At 33.0% G+C, this 20,784-nt stretch overlaps 1 protein-coding gene across 2 annotated transcripts in view; it reads left to right on the top strand.

Moving 5' to 3' along the window:
• The window catches only part of FRMD3 (FERM domain containing 3), a 299,096-nt gene that overhangs the window by 175,233 nt on the left and 103,079 nt on the right, over nucleotides 1-20,784 (top strand). For both annotated transcript variants that reach the window (XM_051966415.1, XM_051966425.1), the window contains one exon: nucleotides 17,589-17,667. In XM_051966415.1, the coding sequence (XP_051822375.1) occupies nucleotides 17,589-17,667 (79 nt within the window). The remainder of the gene's footprint in view (nucleotides 1-17,588; nucleotides 17,668-20,784) is intronic.

Consider the following 20,784-nt stretch of genomic DNA (forward strand, 5'->3'; position numbering starts at 1 on the left):
ATTCATTCTGACCCAATCAGGGCCCAAACAGTGATTAAGTGGGATTTGACCTGGGACTTAGTGTTATCCATTCAATGAGAGCTGGAATGATTTGGGTTTAAGGCTTACTCCTTAAGAATGAAATCTAGTAACTACTTCTTAAGGTTCCAGCAATCAAAACTGACATTCCTTTGGGCAGAGCTTCTGTAGAAAAGGGTATGATATGGACAGAAGAAAAGGAAGGGAAAGAAAGAAAAGAAAGAAAAGAGAAGAAAAACAAAAACAAAAGAGTGCTAGAATCAAAACCAAACAGAGCAATTAGGAAATGAAGCTGGTAGGAAAATCATGAAATTGCATTATTTGTATTGAGAAATATTACAAATCTGCAAAAAATGAGGGGTAAAGACAAGAATGTCTATTGTTACTATTGTTATTTTACAAAGTTCTAGCCATTCTAACTATATTAGTAAGACAAAAATGTCAGAGTAAACATGGGCAAAGAGGATGCAAAATTATCATTATTATTATTAGATGATAAGTGGTTTATTAGAGAACATAAGATTTAAATGCAAAATTAATTGAATTAATGAATAACTTCAGTAAAGTAACAGGAGATAAAATAAACCCACAACAATCATTTTGCGTTTGTATATTACTGACAAAACCCAAAGGCAAAAATTAAAAAAGAAAGACAATTCAGGGTAACAATAAAACATATTAACTATCTGGAAACACACTCAGGACTTATGTAAATACAAATATAAAGCACTAGGTATAGAAATAAAGAAAGACAGAAAAACTTGGGAAAACATTATTTTATCATGGTTGGACCATACAACTACAATTTAAAAATTGATGATAACAAAATTGATTGATTTTGTGTCATACCAATTTAAATATCAAAAGGCTATTTTATATAGTAGGGATTGGAACTATAATTTCATTCATATAAGGAAATCTCTGGATTAGGAAATTCCTTTTTCTAATGCAAGGTGGCAACTTCTCTGAAACTTACTTTTAGAGAATTGCTCAGAGTTTTGGTTGGTTAAATGATATTCTTTTGAACCTCAGCCATGTGCAAGAGAGACAACAGGAATCCTGATGTTCTTGGTGCTTAGATTAGTTTTTAATTAACTACTATACCATGCTATCTGTACTTTGTAAAACAAGATGAGATAATGGCAAAATTCATCTGGAAGAGAAACTTAAGAAAGTTAATGTCAAAGGGCTCTGGTAGTACCAAATTTCAAAATGTAGTACAAAGCAGTGATTATCAAAACTTATATTAACAATTAAAAACACAAAATTATCAAAACAAAATAAATACAAAAATTGGTCAATGGGACAAATGAACAAAATCCAAACATAATGGACATAGTAGCATTCTATTCGATAAATGAAAGGATATCAGCTATTGGGATAATAAATAAAACTAGAAAGCAGTTTGGCCAAAATTAGGTTTAGACTTTAAACCAACATCTTATCCTGTTTATACCATAAAAACAAAACAAAAACCATCTTATAAATACAACATAAATATAAAAGGTTCTAGAATATTTGAGGAGAAGGGAAGAAGATAGCTTTCACAATTTTGGTTTGGGTATTTAAAAAAAAAATTTTTCAGTAGTATTTTATTTTTCCAGATATATGTAAAGATAGTTTTCAATGCTTATTTTTGTAAGATTTTGTATTCCATATTTTTCTCCTTCCCTCCCTTCCATTTCCCCTCCCCAAGATAGCAAGCAATTTGATATAGATTAAATATATGCAGTTCTTTTAAACACATTTCCATATTTGTCTTGCTGTACAAGAAAAATTAGATCAAAAGGGAAAAAAACCCAGAAAATACTATGATGTTTTCCAACACAAATCTATTGAAATTACCTTGAATCACTGCACTGTTGAGAAGAACCAAGTCTATCATAGTTGATCGTCACATAATCTTTTTGTTACTGTGTACAATGTTCTTTTGGTTCTGCTTACTTCATTCATTATCAGTTCATATAAGTCTTACCAGGCTTTTCTGAAATCGGCCTGCTCATCATTTCTTAGAGAACAATAATATTCCATTACATTTACATACCATAAGTTATTCAGTCATTCTCCAACTGATAGGCATTTACTCAGTTTCCAATTCCTTACCACTACAAAAAGGGCTGCTACATGTGGGTCCTTTCCTCTCTTTTATGATCTTTTTAGGACACAGATCCACTAGAGAGACTGCTAGATCAAAGGGTATGGTTGGATTGTTTCACAACTCCACCAGTGATGCATTAGTATCCCAGTTTTCCCACATCCCCTCCAACATTTATCATTAACTTTTCCTGTCATTTTAGCTAATCTGAGATGTATTTAGTGGTATCTCAAAGTTATCTTAATTTGCATTTTTCTAATCAACAGTGATTTATAGCATTTTTTTTCTTATGACTAGAAATGGCTTTAAATTCTTTATCTGAAAATTGTCTGTTTATATCCTTTGACCATTTATCAATTGTATTCCTATAAATTTGAATCAGTTTCTATATATTTTAGAAATGAGGCTTTTATCAGAAATACTGGCTTCCCAACTCTCTGTTTTCCTTCTAATCTTGGTTTCATTGTTTTTGTTCATGCAAAAACTTTTCAATTTAATGTAATCAGAATTATTCATTTTGCATTTCACAATATTCTCTAGTCATTCTTTGGCCATAAATTAATTCCTCCCTTCTCTACAAATCTGATAGATAAACTATTCTTTGTCTACTAGTCTGCTAATAGTATCACTATTTCTGAATCACGAGTCCATTTTGACTCTTGTTATAGGGTGTGAGATGTTGGTCTATACCTAGGTTCTGCCATACTAATTTCCAATTTTTTCAGCAATTTTTGTCCAATAGTGAGTTCTTATCCCAGAAGCTAGAGTCTTTGGGTTTATCAAACACTAGATTACTATAGTCACTGACTATTGTGTCCTGTGAATCCAACCTATTTCACTGATCAACTATTCTATTTTTTATCCTGTATCAAATGATTTTGATGATCACTATTTTATAATATAGGTTTAAGTGCTTTGGGTATTCTTTTTAAAAAAGATAGTAAAGATCATAAAATACAAATCAGAAAATTTTAATTATTTAAAATTAAAAATATTTTATACAAGCAAGATAAATATCATTAAATTAGAAAGGACATACTTCCTTGATATTCATGCATGCCTAGATACCATAGTGGGGAGAGGGTTAAAGTCAGGAAGATTTCAGTTTCATTTTTATCAAAGTCATGCCTACCTATGGGACCAAAGCAATCCACTTAATCTCTCTTGGGTTTAAATTTCTCTTTTTAAAAATGGAGTTAATAATATCTACATAGTAGGTACTTTATAAATTCTTCTTTTCCTTCTTCCTGTAAAGTGTGACCACTAATACTTGCCTTACTTCTATGGGTCACTATGGAAATCAAATGAGATAATAGATGTAATATGACCTTGTAAATTGTAAAGAATCCTCTTGGAGTAGGAAATGTCAAACCACTCCATTATTTTTGCCATAACTCCAAAAGGAGTTGGACATGACTGGAAAACACCTCAAAGAACAAACATCTTTAAAATTCTATAGTTTCACCCAATCCCAAGCAATTTTAATGAGAAACAAGGGAGTTTTAAAAAATATAGACACCCCCAAAGTCTTAGTTTAGTTTGCTTATAATTATACTAAAATATTTGGGGTACTTCACTTAAACTTAAAAGAAAAAGGATTTCTCCTTCCTTTTGGTGAAGTGCTTTTTTTCTGATTATCTTTATGTGGACCATTAAACTTCTAGAAAGTTTGGATGTATCGAGATGAATTCATTTAAGTAGGATTGAAGAATGGGGCATGGGACTATATACAGAGCTGAGACAGAGATAGAAGAAAACCCTATTTATACTGAAAAGCATACTATGAGTTTCATCTGGGCTTGTTGGTAGATGTTTGACTGCTAATTGTTCAGGCAGGATAGTTAAGGTTGCATCCCTTCTGTATTGTGTTTACTGACCCTGAGGTACTGCCAAAAATCTTAAATGGATTGGGAATAACATTTGTATGCAAATATTGGCCAGAGAGTAATACACAGGGTTGACTCACATTTAATATAGATATTTTTTCTTGTTGTGGGTGGGTTTCCACATTAGGGCTTCCTGAAAATTATTATGTTTTTATAGGAAACCATGATATGACAATGTGATTTCTTCCTCTAATGAGGACATAACCTTGTTCATTAACTTTTTCTGAAGTGTCAGCTAACTACCTTTTAAATACATTAAAATTAAGTCACTGAGACAAGTAGTTCCTATTCCTCTGGGTTGGTTTGATTTTTGGGTTTGAGATTTTTTCTCTTAGAGAAAACAAGAGTTTAAATTGGTTGAGATGATGATGAATGATTAATAAGAATGAGATCCGGCAAGGGATCAAGGTTAGAAACTTGGCTTTAGAGTCAGGAATATCTGTTTTTAAACTTTGTGACCATATGAAAGGGTCACAAGCTCTTAGCACCCCATCTGTTCTCTACGGCTATAAGAAGGTAACACTTGTTACCTTTGGGTTCTTGGGTGAGTGATTTAACATTTAACATGGGCCTCTGTTTCTTAATCGACAAAATGAGGGAGTTAGACTGGATGATCTCTAATGTTACTGACAACTTGCCTAGATCAGTGGGGGAAATTTCTACTGTGGGAATTTTTCAGACAAATGAGCATAGATTGTGAAGTTAAAGGGACCATAGAAATCTCCTAGTTTTAACTCACTGATTTTTGTAACTAATGTTGAGGTTCTGGGCAGTCAGGTGATGGATAATGTTTATAGTGGAGTTAGAAAGACTTATCTTCCTGAGTTCAATTACAGCCTCAGACACTTACTGGCTGTGTGACCCTGGGCAAGTCACTTCACCCTTTTTGCCCAAGTTTCCTCCAGATCACTCAAGTATCTGTGCCAAGAAAACCCCAAATGGGATCACAAAGGGTCAGATATGACTGAACTACTCAACAACAATAGCAACAAAACCAATAAGAAGAAGCTAAGGTCCAAAGTCACAAATGTAACTTCAGACTATTGCCCATCCTCAAAGATAATAATGATGTCTTTCATTTGTATGACTCTTTACAATGTATAAAATCATGTTACATCCATTATCTCATTTGATTTCCATAGTAACCCATAAAAGTAAGGCAGGTATCACTAGTCCCATTTTGCAGAAAGAAAAAGAAGAATTTATTAAATTCCTATTATATACCAGGCACTATGCTGCGTTTACAAATATCTTATTTTATCCACGCAACAATCTTGTTAAAAAGATGGTGTTTTTATATCCATTTTTACAGTTGAATAAATTAGGGCAGACAGAAGTTATTTGCTCAGGATCACATAGCTAGTAAGTATTTGAGGTTGCCAATAATGCTTAGTAGTGTACAGTTTACAGTAAATACTAATCCACTTTTTCTCCATCTTAAAGTTTAAGAAAACTTTTACTCTTTTGGCATATCTTTTATCCTTCATAATTTCTCAGAGATTATAAACAATGATTCAGTAATCATGTCTCTTTCAGTATTCTGGGATGTAATTCCTCTTTGCCAAGAAAATAGCTCTCATTTATAACTGCTGAGCAATCTTATTATTTCCTTGCCAGGATTGTACTTCAGTTCCCTCTAGACTAAAGGTTCATAACATGGACTTAGAAGGGAAAAAAATTGCATTCATATTTTCACTAATCTCTAACTGAAACTTAGCATTTTTTCAATTGATTAAAAACATCAGTTCTGAGAAATAGCCCATTAGTTTTACCAAACTAATAAAGAGCTGGAGATACACATATATAAAGATTAAGAATCTTTGCTGTGATCTAACTGTTCTAATCTTTCTAATCTAAAAATCATTCTCTTTAATGAAAATATAAACAGAGAAATTGTATATTTTAGCTTCCTTCTAATGTAATGCTGGAGAAACTGATGCAAGTTAGAGATTAGAGAATTTTAAATATTTCATTAACGGAGTGTTTGATTGGGAGCAAAACAGGATCAGCTGGATTGGATTGGACTCTTGTCTCAAAATATCCAGCAGGGAGTGAGAGATTCCTGGGATTCTTATAGGGTTTCAGCAATAAGGGACACAAAGGCAAGGTGAGGGTAGAGTACTGGTGAGCGGGAAATTCCAGAAATGGACCATAAATTCGGTTCTGACAGGTTGGGGGTAAGGAAGGATCATAAATTCTGGTAAGTTGGGAGGACTAGGAGCCAGGATATCTAAAATAGAAGTATGCCCTCTTATCTTGAGACAATCCATCTGCATTTTATGACTCTTCTCAGTCCTAATGGTCAGGAAGCAAGGTTGCCACCAGGAAGATTGAGGCAGAACAATTCAGAGAAACTGAAGTAGAACAATTCAAGGAAACTGAAGCAGAACAATTCAGGAAAACTAATGCAGGGAAATTGAGGTATAAACTATCATGTGTTAGCTATTATTCCATCCATTCCAACTCAGTGGGCATAGTCTTTGTTCACTTCCTGATTTAGAACATATTTAAAAAGCTATTTTTTTTCCACATTCTCACAAGCCTTTCTTATGCTACTCTTAATTTCATGTTATTTATATTTATCCTTAGTTATAATCTCTTCTTGGCATGCTTTTTCTATGTACATTTTGATTTGAACTCATTAAAAAGTTCTTGAATAGTCATTGTTTTCTTTAAATTCACTTCCTGATTTAGAACATATTTAAAAAGCTATTTTTTTTCCACATTCTCACAAGCCTTTCTTATGCTACTCTTTTAATTTCATGTTATTTGTATTTATCCTTAGTTATAATCTCTTCTTGGCATGCTTTTTGTATGTACATTTTGATTTGAACTCATTAAAAAGCTTCTTGAATAGTTATTGTTTTCTTTAAATACCTTCCCTTAAATTTCTCTTTGAGATAATTTATGTTTCTTTGCAAGAAGTTTCTTTTTTGAGATCCTCTTAGTCCTTTCCCTCTCCTCCCAAATCTCTTTTGGTGTTCTTGCCTAGTAGTGGTTTTATTAGGTCAAAGGATATATATGAATTTGTAAGCCTTTTGAGCACAGATCATATCATTTAATCATTTGTCAATTGGGGCATGTCTTATTTTTTTTTGCAAATTTGACTCAGTTCTCTCTGAAAAATGAGGTCTTATCAGAGAAATTTGCCTCAAAATTCTTTTTACAATCATTATTGCTAATTGTATTTCTCCTCATTTATTCTTCTTAACCCTATCCCTCCTCAAAAGTGTTTTGTTCCTGACCTCTCCCCCCCCTCCCCCAATATGCCTTCTCTTTATCACTTCCCTCCTTCCTATATTCCATTCTCTTCCTATTTTCCTGTAGGGTAAGATAGATTTCTATTCCTCTATTGAGTATGTATTCTATTTCCTGTTTGAACCAATTTTGATGAGAGTAAAGTTCACTCACTCCTCCTCTCCTTCCTTTCTTCCCTTCCATTGTAAAAGCTTTCTCTTATCTCTTTTTAATGGCAAATAATTTGCACTATTCCACTTCCCCTTCTCCCTTTTTCCCAGCACATTCCTCTCTCACCCCTTAATTTCATCATTTTTTGAAAAGATATTATCCCTTCATATTCAGCTCACATCTGTGCCCTATGTCTATATATATATATACACACACATTCCTTTTAACTGCCATAATGATGAGAAAGTTCTAATGAGTTACAAGTATCATCTTATGTAGAAATGTAAACAGATAAACCTTATTAAGTCCCTTATGACATCACTTTCCTGATTACCTCCTAATGCTTCTCCAGAGCCCTGTATTTGAAAATCAGATTTTATATTCAACTCTGATCTTTTTATCACAAATGGTTGAAAATCCTCTATTTCATTGAATGACTACTTTTTCCTCTGAAGGATTATATTCAGTTTTGCTGGTTAGATGATTCTTGGTTGTAATCCTAGCGTCACTGCTGTCTAAAATATCATATTCCAATCCCTCTGGTCTTTTTATGTAGAAGCTGCTAAATCTTGTGTTATCTGAATTGTACCTGTACTATACTTGAATGTTTCTTTCTAAATGCTTACAATATTTTCTCCTTGACCTGAGAGTTCCTGGAATTTGGTATAATATCCTTGGGAGTTGTCATTTTGGAATATCTTTCAGGAGGTGATTGATGGATTATTTCAATTTCTATTTTACCCTCTGGCTCTAGAATATAAGGACAATTTTCTTTGATAATTTTTTGAAAGATGATGTCTATACTCTTTTTTTGGATCATGACTTTCAAGTAGACCAATAATATTTAAATGATCTCTCCTGGATCTGTTTTTCAGGTCAGTTGTTTTTCCAAAGAGATATTTCCCCTTTTTCCCCCAATTTTTTTCATTTTTTGGTTTTTCTTTATTGTGTCTTGATTTCTCACAAAGTCATTAGCTTCCATTTGCTTAATTCTATTTTTTAAGGAATTATTTTCCTCAGTGAACTTTTGTACCTACTTTCCCAATTGGCCAATTTTGCCTTTTAAGCATTCTTCTCCTCATTATCTTTTTGCATTTCCTTTTGTACCACTCCCAATTCTTTTCCTAATTTTTTCCTCTTTCTCTCTTATTTGATTTTTCAAATCCCTATTGTGCTCTTCCCTGCTTTGAGCCTAATTCTTATTTTTCTTGGAGGCTTTGGATGTAGGAGTTTTGACTTTATTATCTTCTTCTGAGTGTGTGTTTTGATCTTCTTTGTCACTGTTCCAAGCTTCAGGGGTTTTGTGTGAGTTGGGAAAGTAAGTTAGGTTGACAAGATAACAGTCTCAGGAATTTGGCTTCTCTTTGTATGTTTGATAATGCTGTCAAAAAAAAAGTATGGACTCTGTTAGAGGACATCATTGCTAACAATGTCTGCACCACATCAGAAGGAACAGTAGAAGCTGAAAGATAAATGCAAAATTTGCTCAATTAAAAAAAAGATTCAGAAGTATTAATGATAAAAGTGACCTATTTGATGGCTAAATCAAGGGGAAGAAAAATGAGGAATTATTAGGGTTCCCAAAAACTATTTAGAGAAAAATATGACCACTTAATCTTGGGAAATAATATAAAAATTTCAAGAAATATTAAAAAACAGAAATAATTTTCAAACTGACAAAAATCACAAGTGCCAATAAATATTAATTTAAATTTGAGTTTTATCAGCCACATCAAACTCCAAGATTATAATATCAAAGATATGATCTTACAAGCAGTAAAGAAGAAAGCCATCATATCAAAACCCAGTAATTCAAATTTTTTAAGGGTTGATTTTTTTTTTTTTACAAATATGTGTAATAAAAGAAGAAACTAAGTAATTATAAACTTAAAAATGAGTTCTAGGACTTTCAAATCAATTTCCCTTCTAAAATCCCCCTTTTTGGAAAAATAAATGAGCATTTAAAATTTGAGATGACTTTGAGTAAATTAATGGAGAGAAGAACCAATCCTACAGATCTTTTGTTACACAAAGTTAGTAAGGGCATAAAGCCTATAAAATAGACTTAAATTATTAAGCTAAGTGCTTTAATCAGACTAAGGTATTTTATAACTGTGATTAACTAGTCCCTATCTCAATGCCATCACCATAGAAGAATTAAAAACAACAATGGTTTTGTTTTGGTTCACTACCTAATGACAGAAGCCTGGTTTGTTGGGGAGAAAAAGTAGGAAGGAAAGAATGAGTTGATTATAGGTGTTACAAATAAAGAGAGAGAAAGAACAAAGGAGTGGGGAAATGAGAGTAGAATTAGAAGAAATTAGAACAACATGCATCTGGAAGGAAACTTTAGGTAACAATAACTGATGAACCTTCTCTGGTTACACAATATACATTTATATATATACATGCATAGATAGTGGGCAAATATTGCAAATGACCTATGATCTGGGTCCAAAATGAACAATAGGAAGAGGAGGGAATGGATTGCTTTTGGGAAATTTCAGGGTTCTTTAAAAAACTTCAAATTTCTCTCTGAAGCAAAAATCTAACTGTTTAATGTGAATATTCTTCCATTGATTTAAGTCAGTGATATCACACTCAAATATAAATCATCCCCATAGCTGCATATTGACTTAGAAAACTACAAGTTAACAGTATTTATATTGTGTTGTATTTAGTTTATTTTGTTAAATATATTCCAATTATAATTTAATCTGGTTCAGTCACACTTGAGAGTTTTGTGGACCTGAGAACTTGAGTCTGATGCCTCTTAATTTTAAGTCATGAAATATTGCAACATGAATTGAAATTGGGGATCATGTAAAGGGTAATGGAGGGTATTGGAATAATTGGATGCAACAAATAGCATACAAAGAATCACACAGGGAAAGAAGCATAAAGGATATCATCAAAGAAATGTGTGATAGAAAAGAAGAGGGATAACTATTTTGGCACTGGCACAATGTCAAGAAAAAGTGAGGGAAGTGACAAGCACATTGTGAGAACTACTGTGGCGAACTTATGGAAAGATCTTTCTTAGAGTCATGGCACGGGCAGGTATAGATGGGTTGGCATCTGTATTTTTGGAGGAGGTACATACATCAATGAGGTTATAAATTCATTGGCATATTAGAGCAATAGAAGACATTTACATAGAACTTTAAGATTTACAAAGCTCTTCTCATAAAACTTTGTGAGGTATATTCTACAGGTATTTTTCCTATTATATTGTTGATAGTAAGTGACTTGCTTATGGTCATACAGCTAGTACAAATCAAAGACTGTTTTAAACCATATCATTATCCACTTCAAGTATCACTCCACTATATCTTGCTGCTTCTCAGCTACTTTGAAAAAAGTATTTAAAAAGCAAAACATAGCAGTTGTAGAAGAGTAGTGTCAGAGGTGTCTTGGTAAATGATTAATAATTGGCTCTCTGGTGAAAAAAAAGTTAGACATACTTTAAATAATGAATATTATTGACATTTTCTCTATCACTTTCTTATGTCTAGACAATGAACAAAGCCCTGATTTGTAGTGTTTGGAAGTTTCTTGAGGTATAAATGCTTATACTTTGTTAATCTTTACACTTTGCTTTCATGTAGTCTTTTATGGATGAATAGAGAAAATGAGTTTTATTGATAGAACTGAGGTATCCCATTGTGAGATAATTATCACACTTAGAAGACTAAATATTTGACAATAGAAGAATAGTAAATAATTTTTATGAAAATGAAGAGAAATTCTTTATACAAAGCCTTTTTGGGTATGTTTTAGATCCTAATGGCTAATTCCATAAACTCGTGGTGGAGTGATCATATTTCTTTCAATGAAGTGGATGAAACAATAATATTATTAACTTATAAGAGCTAACATTTATATAACTTATATAATTTAATTTCTTGGGCTGTGACAGTCCCTATTTTTATTGATGAGAAATTGAAGTTGGCAGGCAAAATGATTTCCTTAGTTTCACATAATGATTTCCTTAGTTTCACATACCTAGTTGTATTTGGGGCAAGATTAGACTCAGTTCTTCTAGATCTAGTTTTACATCCAACACACAATCCAATACACAATATACAATACAGCAAAAAAAAAAATCTAGCATTTCTCAGGCAAAGCTGTTGTCTTGCCTCATTTTAGATCAAATTCTACTTTTTGTATCTCCAAACTACTTGGGAAAGGGGTGGAGTGGAATTCTCAGAGATCTCATTCAAAATGAGTACATGTTTTTGGTATGTCTAGGTGCTTGAAAGCTTGTGCTTAAAGCTCATACGTAGTCTTCAGTGATGAGGTGTGTGTGTGTGTGTGTGTGTGTGTGTGTGTGTGTGTGTGTGTATGTGTAGGGGATTGACAAAGAATTCGAGGTAAGGATAAATTGATGTCTTTTGAGGATTTGATATTTGTTTTTAAATGATTTGAAATGTATTCTTGACTTTTGTTAACACTATAAAGCATCCTTTTTCTAGTCTTTTCAAAATGAAGGGTATTTTGGACCAGAAATTCCCTGGGTTTTTGTAACAGTCCTTTTTCTTGGTTTTCTTACTATCTATTTAACTATTCCTTTTCAGTTTCCTCTCTTTGTTCAATAAACAAACAACATTGATGGCCCCCTACCCTTGTCTTGCTACATTTTTATTTTAGTGACTGCATCAGCCTTCCATAAGTTTAAATTGCTTTTGCTATACATATTACTCTTAGATCTATATATCCATCCCTGGTATCTCTTTTGGACTTCAGCCCTTCCCTCCATCACCAATTCCTAATTGGACATTTCACATAGCATGTCCTAGAGATATCTCAAACTCAGTATATTAAAAAAAAGACCTCATTAGCTTCCCCTTCTCTTTTCCAAAGTCTCCTAGTTCTGTCAAAGACATTCATTCTTCCAGTTTTCAAGATTCATAACTTTGGCATAATCCTAAACTTTTAACTCCCCCTCATCCCACATATCCAGTCAGTTGCCAAATGCTTTTTCAACATGCTACTCTTTTCTACACTTACACAGCTACCATTTTTAGTCCTTTATCATTTCTTGCTAGATTGTTGCAGTACCCTCTTAATTATCTCGATGCCTTAAATCTCTCATTTTTACCTGCTATAAATCTTCACACTGTTGCCAAAGTGATCCTTAAATGCAGGGCTGACCTGTCAGTCCAAGTCATAATCAATTCTAGCATCTCCTTTTTTTCTACAAGATAGAATATAAACTCTTCTGTTTAGCTTTTAAAGCCTACATGACTTGGATCTAACATATCAGTCTCACTGGACATTATTTCATATCCCACAATCTGTAAACCAGTTAAACTCACTCTTTTCTTCACAATCCACCATCCATCTCTGTTTTTGCACTGATCAGATCTCCTTCCTAGAATACACTCTTTCCTCCTCTGACTCATTGAATTGCTCCTTCCTTTAAGACTGAGTTCATGCACTACTTTTTTTTTTTTTTTAACATGAAGCCCTTTCTCATCCCCTCAGCTACTAGAGAACTATTCCCTTAGACGATGCAGTCTATTTAATTACTTTGTATTTCTTCTTTTTACATTTATATATGTACATGTTGTTTCCTACATTAGAAGTACAGTTGTGAGTAGGGGTTAGTTCATTCTTTGTGTGTTTATTTGAAATCCTTGGGATAGTGTTTTCATTAAAGATCTATTTTTTAGAATGATGCTCATCTTTTTAGGGTTAAATTTTTTTGGTGGTAAGCTAATTTTTTTTTTTTTGCCTTTTGGGATATGTTTTAGGATGTTTAGAGATGAAGCAACCACATCCTGAGTGATCCTAAGTGTTTTCTTGGTAATTGTGTTGCTTTTTTCCTGAATGCTTTCATTACTTTTTCTTTGACATGTAAGCTCTGGATTTTTCCTGCTTCAAAGATATCTGGGTCCAGTGGCAAGATATAGATTAGGATGATTGGATACTTGACCTTGATTAACCTCTCCCTGCATCACCTGAGGTTCTGGGCTGACCACTAACTCCCAGGGTTTGGTCTTCCTAGATCTTTGAGGTTCAGAGTAGTGGATGTCAAGGGTGTCCCTTGTTATCTCAGGACATGGTAATGGGAACTTGGATTTTTTTGTGTGTGTCCTTCCTCAGCCATGCCCTCATAAATAACTTTTGCTTCCTTGGATGGGTCCTATTACAAGTTTGTAACGACTCTCAGATTTTCTCAGGGGAACTCTGTATTCTTGTTACATCCAGAAAGAGAACTTGGTAGACTACATTTGTGTCTGTCCCATTTCTGGTTACTCTGAAGGCTGTGGGATTGTTTGCCTAAACTAGTAGCCCCCTTACTATTGATTGTGGGCTGTTTTGTGAATTTCTGGAGTGGAAGAAGTCACTTATAGTTTTCATTGGATTTCTTGATTGTTATTCTGTGTAGTGTTGTTTTCAAGTTTTTGCTGGAGTAGATATGGGAGAAACTGGGCTGCTATCTTGACTAGAAGTCTCTAGATAAATTCTTGTACAGTATGTGAAAGATTATGAAAAAATCATTAAGAGCTATCAGGTGGTATGTCATTAATTAATGAGAATTATGTCACTGAAGGGGCATCTATTATATTTGTAGACAAGATGTCCTTTATTGCCATTGACAAAGAGAATATTGAGTTGGATGGACTGTAAATTTGACTCAGTATATGGCATACACACACACACACACACACACACACACACACACATCAAAAGCAGGAAAGATATCTGAATAATTTTTATTACCTGAACCACAACTTTATCACATATTTTCTATATTCATTAGAGGTATAATAAGTTCCCAAGAATGAAAATATAGATTATGTGTCCTTGGTATTTAAGATTTGGCTATTGCATTTTATTTGAGAAGAAACTGAATCATTTTGTAAAATTTACCATTTTAGTTGAAAATTGCCTTTTTTGAATTGTTAGACTCTTTTAAGACTTCAGGGAGGAACAATGCTTAAAACTTTGTCATAATTTTTAAAACTTATTTGAGTAGAAAAACATCCTAATTGATACCATCTGGACTGAAAGTCTCACTAATTGGGCTGTTCACATAACTGGACTCTTGACTTGCCTCCAACTGGGAGTTCAGTTCCAGAATGAGTAACCCTGAGTGTTCATGCTTAATTCACAAGAAAAATCTTGACTCTTGTTCTCTATTCTAACATGGATCAAAACCAATATAGAAGATGGATGTATATGTAAATAAGAGAAAGGGAATAGCATTTATTAAGTATCAATTATGTGCCAGGTACTGTGACAAGTGCTTTACAAATATTATTTCATTCAAATCTCTCAAAAAATTCTTGGATAGAGGTTATATTATGATCTCCATTTTATAGTTGAAGAAACTGAAGCAGATAGCAATTAAGCCTCTTGCCTAGGGTCACATAACTAGTAAGTGTCTGAAGACATGGTAAATAAATTCTCTTACTTGATTTCAACATCCTTTTCCTTTTCTCTTTCCTCACATTCTTGTCCTTTGCTTCTTTGTCTTCACAATGGCACAATCACAAAAAGATTAGATTCATAAATGATTAGAAAAGGACTTAGGATCTACAATTTATTCATTAAGAGCAGATTTTCTTCTCCCATGAAATAAAATGAAAAAGTACTTATAGATTCAAGATTGGAAGCCTGGACTCAAGGTTTTTGAAAAAAAAATAATTTGCTTGAATTATGTAAAAGTGATGGCAATTTTGCATCTCTGGACACAATATAAAGGAATTTAGCTCTTTCTAGATGCAGAAGATAGTGTTTTATATCAAATTTGTGAATTTGATGTGGAAAAAACCAAATGAATTGAGAATTTTTTGTTTTCTTATGAAGACTAAATATTCCTGTTTATGAGATCTGCTTGTATCTTACTTCGGTGTCACGTCATAGCTTAGGAGTAATTCTGAATGCTCAAAGCTGGTGGAACATAAGCTCTCATAGTCTTCATAATGTTCAGAGGCTTCCCTCCTTGAACCTGTGTGTCTGTCACTGGAGGATTAACCCAATTAAGTTTATATTGGCCCATGAATGCCATTGGATGGTTCCTCAGTGATGGTAAATTGTTTTTGACCCAAGAAACTTCAGAGATCTTCTATTATAGTTAATATTTAGGGCATTGGATGTCAATTTAGTGAGACAAGTTTAAATACTGTCTCAGACACTTATTATCTGTATCATCTTGGGTAAGCCACTTAACCTCTCAGTATCTAAGTTTGCTCATCTGTAAAAATGAAGGAGTTGGGTTGGATGGTCTCTAAGTTATCTCCCATTTCTAAATCTACAATTTTATTGTTCCTATGAACTAATAATAATAAAAATTAAAGGACACAAGGTTGTAATCCCCTTAACGTAGAATGTACCGAATTAAACCACAAATTCATGAAGTATTAAAGATGTACTTTTATCCCCTAGTGTTACAAATCAGTTTTCTCTCCTAAATCTACCCCAAACAGACTCAGGATCATGCCAACTGATTATAGTTCCTAGTGGGGAGGGGACACAGAAATTATGACAAGATCTTATTTTTATATACTCCATACCCTTGTTGAGGCAACTGGAATGATTCTGAGGATTCTTGTGAACTGAATGCTTTCTATTCTGCTATTTTATGAGCATATTTTTCTAACTAAATATAGCTTCATTTATGTGTTCATTATTCAATTTCTGGTGTTCTATCTTTATGAAATCTATATATCAAAGAGTTGATCAGAAATGCGGTATGGTACATTGGAAAGAATTTTTGAAATTTTTTTTTAATTTTTAATTTTGAATTCAGAGCAAATTCACATACTATTTCTGATATTTGTTTGACTTTGCACAATTTGCTTAACACTTCTGGGCATTGACATCCTCATCTATAAATGAGAAGGTTGAATTTAATGGTCCTGTAAATCTTTTCTAGTTACAGCTCGATGATCGTATGATCTTAGCAGTGATTTAAAAGCAAACGTTTATCATGGAAGGAAACCTAATATAGAATAAGACATAGACTTCAAATATGGTCATTGTGGATTGATTTGTTTTGCATAACAGTTACAAGGGAGGGCTTCTATTGGGAGAGAAAGGATGTGGATTAGTTAGTGGGTAGTTATAGACATGTGGAAAAAAAGAGAATCACTAAAACATTTTCTAATATGGAAGAAGAAGATGAAGATAAAGAAGAAGACGAAGTAGATGAAAAAGAGACAATGTTAATGATGACATTGATAACTAAGAAGGAATAGATTATTATTTTTCCTACTCCCCTGTTCCTATTCTCAACCTTTTGTGGCATTATAGAGTGTGGGGATTGATTTGATGCTATATTTTTTCATACTGATAGATTAAAGAAACAAAGCTAAAAGATTTGTGTATACTATGGAGGATCCACAAAAATATTGACAGAGAATATAGTTTGCTAAGAATTATATAGGAGAGTTGAACCTGACATATTTTATGAATGGAGAACATTACTATAACTCTTCCATTTCCAAAATTTTAGTCTTTTTATGACTAACGTGATTTAGAAAAATCCTTCTTTTAAGAATGTTTATACACAAATAGATTATTTAGCCATGGGATTCAAGTTACCACCCAGTAATGTGATATATGATCTTGGGCAAGTGACATGACCTCTCTGAGTTTCATTTTACTTGTCTCTAAATTTAAGAGGTTAGACTAAGTGACTGCTGAGGTCATTTCCAAGCTCTGAAATTATAATTATATGATTACTCTTAGGATTCACCTATTCCATTTTCCTACAGCTTGATTTTAAGCATCATCCATGTTGATTCAACCATGTTATATGCAGTGATGTTTTGTACCAGGCAGTGACCAGATTGAACATTAAATGGGTTTTATGTACAGTTCATTTGTAGATGTTAGATTGGCACTCAAGGCAGGGGAGGAGGTGGATGTGGACAAGGTGGGAGAAAATTACTTTAGGATGTCTCTTTGCTTAAATAAAGAAACCTGGGTTGTGTAGTCGAGAGTCATGTATTTGCTGATTGACCAGAATGCATGTATTTTGCATTTGCTTTGGGCTTCCTCTCACACATTTGATTTGATTTTTATTTTTTGGGTTTTGTTTTGTTGAGTGCAATGCCTGTTATTATTCAGCTAATCATCTCATGGGCTAGTCTATAAGACAGCCTTTCCTGTGTTTGAATCCATGTTTTTTGCTGCTGTTCTCATGCTTTTTCTTTATAATGTTTCAGCTCATCCACCATATACCATGTGCTTTAGAGTGAAATTCTACCCACACGAACCTTTGAAGATTAAAGAAGAGCTTACCAGGTATTTTTTGTTTGTTTGTACATTTAATTCACACCCTCCATAAGCCAGGGACTTATTTGTTTCGCTGCCAGATTCTCCTTAGATTTATGGTGGAATGCTCTAACAAGGCATGTGCTGAGCCACACATTGAAGCTTTTAGTTTTCCCCTAATACTTAATTGTCTCTGAATTTTTTAAACAATTGTCTTTGGTGGTGTAATTAAGCCACACAAATGAACAGTGGCTTAACGAGGAGGTGACCTTAGAAAACAGCTTCCAATGGGTTACTAAAAATAAAAAGAATGTTTTCAGTGTGGAGGGCAAAGCAGAACAGCAGGAACTCGAGAGCATCCATGAAGAACTAAAGCATTCCTAAAGGAAAAAGAGATTGACAGCAAAAGCAGCTTTCTTCATGCTAGAATAAACTTTCTAAACAAATCCTTTTACTTTATCCTTGCCTCTATCTCTGGTTCCTACCTGGTATAACGATGATTCCTCTCCAGATGGCAAGCCTCTCTCAAATCTTTCATAGAAGGACCTGCAAGGGCTTTTCTCCTAATACTTTCACTAACTCCAGGTCCATATCCTGTTCTGTAGTAATAATTCTGGACTTGGCTACAAGTTGGAGGATATGTATTTATCCATTTCTAACCTTTTTAATATAGGAAATCCAAGCTCTCAATTTTAAATCTCTGCTCTTTACCGCAATGTTTCTGAAAACCTCTCTGGAAAGTGGATTTCTATAAAACACCCTTTATTTTCACATAGAAGCAATGTTGTCATTTCAAGCATAAAATCAATCATGCTTATAACATAAATACAGCAAAGATAAAATCATTGATAAGTTACATACTTATAAAACAATATAATTATAAATTACAAAATGATTATACAAATTTATAAATTAAAATGATTATTTACAAATATACTGCATACACTGATTATAAGGGGAGCTCAAATGTATCAGAATACATATTGTATATAAAAAGCATTTGTATTATAGCAAAAATTTTATTAAGATAAATATTTTACATATAAATGATTTTGATTAACTAATTTTACTTACTTCCTTAGACTTTAGAAGGCCTTTTGAGATGATCAGTACATTCCAAATCTCTTAAAAGTGCCCCATTTTCTTTTCTTTTTCCCTCTATATTAGTATAACTCAGTGACTAGTTTGCTAAAATATTGAATGTTGCTATTATCAGGCCCTATTTCTTCTCTTTCCTTCTCCTTTGGTGTAGAGGAAAGTGTTGGGATGGGCATTTCTCCCTAATCCTTTTCTCTTGTTTTTAGTTCTGCTTTTGTTATTGGATAGTTTAGTTCTTTTTAGTAACACTGAGGAGGGAAGAGATAGAAATGAATCAGTTAATACCTCTGACATAATAGTAAAAATTACAATTGTCATTTGTACCAAAGCCTGCCCTACTTGTGTTTCATCTCTGGCTTAGATGTTTGGTTCCTTCCTTTTCTAGTAGTTAGTGAAAATGGTTAAAGGTTGATTATAGCAATCAAAAAACTAAGTGGTGATAACTGGTTCCCTTTAACCCACTGTTTGTGGAACACATGTCAGATAAACAGGACGTTTTTAAGAGAGTATAAATCAAGTTGATAAACCTCTGCCCATTTGGAGCTTCTGAAATGTGTTGATGTATTAAGAATGTGGTGATGAAATACTCTTATAACTTCTATTTTCAATTTTATATGTGTTTAAATAGAAAGCAAAATAGAAAGCTTTAAGTCAATTACAAAATTATGTTCATTTAGTAGTCTTTGATATTTGCACACAGGAATATATGTAACACATATCTATCACATACATATTATGTATGTACTTATTTACTCTGTCTTGCCACTGGAGGTAAGATAACTCTGGAGGAGAGATTGGTGCTGATGACTTTTCACAGCTCTGCATCAGTGAAATCCAATTCCTTTGCCAGTCAAAATATTAGATATCATTTGTTCTTTTTGAGAACAATGGACAATTTATGTGTCCATTAAACATATAACACTATAAATGTATACTTAACCTGTTAAAGTACATACACATTACTACATGTATACATAACATGTATGGGTTTTAATAGACTAAAATAATATAAGATATATGTATGTAAATACACGCTCATATGTGTACACATATCAAATACCTCCTAAATGAACACCGTTTTCCAATGGTATTCTCAAATTATAGTATGTATGTAGCATGTATGTATGTGTTTTAATAGAAATGAAAGGCAATTTGTTAAATAAAGTTCAACAAGAGTGAGACAACTAGAAGAAAAATATTTCAAATCCATATTTTTTATTTGACCCCAGTTGTTTTTGCAAAAAATTACAGTAGATCTTTAATTAATGTATCTTTTTTGTAGTTGCAACAAAAAAGTCAATACATTTTACTGTCTCTACCATTTGTCAAGAGATACCCTTTCTTTGATTTTCCACTATTTAAGACTATCTTATCTGGTAGAGCATAACATTAGTGAGTTTGGGGTAGTTTTCAAAAATGAACATATATTTCATTTCTCTTAGCTTATTCATTTTCTCAGAACTATTCTAGTAGGTATTTTTGGGGTGAGAGGAGAAAGGGTTAGATAAGTTAATACTTAATGTTTGAAAGATACTTGTAGCATTTCTGCAAACTAATCTTTTTTTGTAAGAATAAAATGATTAATTCATTGACAATTCATTGAGTACCTAGTATGGAAAAAAACAAATTCCAGTGGAAAAATTGGTTGGTTGTGGTTCTTCATATTCTAAAAGGACCAAAATGACATCACACACTATGTGTCTGACTATCACTTATCTGACTAATATGAACTTAGAAGGCTATATATACAATGGACATGTAAACATTTGGGATGGAGATGTCTTTAAATTTGTACATTTCATTTTTCTTTTGAGCTACTACAATTCTGCTTTGCTCATAGATTGGCTTCTTTGGCTTTTTTGATGGGAGAACATCACATTGGAAGGTCTTGGAATCCAGTGGAAAGAATATTGAATTTGGAATTAAGGGTTTGGGCTTATATCTTAGTTATATCATTCCCTTCCTTTATGACTATACAAATCACTCAATTTCTCTGGACTTGAATTTTTTTTTCATCTGTGAAATGAGGATATTTAGGTTTTATATTAA

This window comes from Antechinus flavipes, chromosome 1, assembly GCF_016432865.1.
Source record: "Antechinus flavipes isolate AdamAnt ecotype Samford, QLD, Australia chromosome 1, AdamAnt_v2, whole genome shotgun sequence".
Classification (NCBI taxonomy): Eukaryota; Metazoa; Chordata; class Mammalia; order Dasyuromorphia; family Dasyuridae; genus Antechinus; species Antechinus flavipes.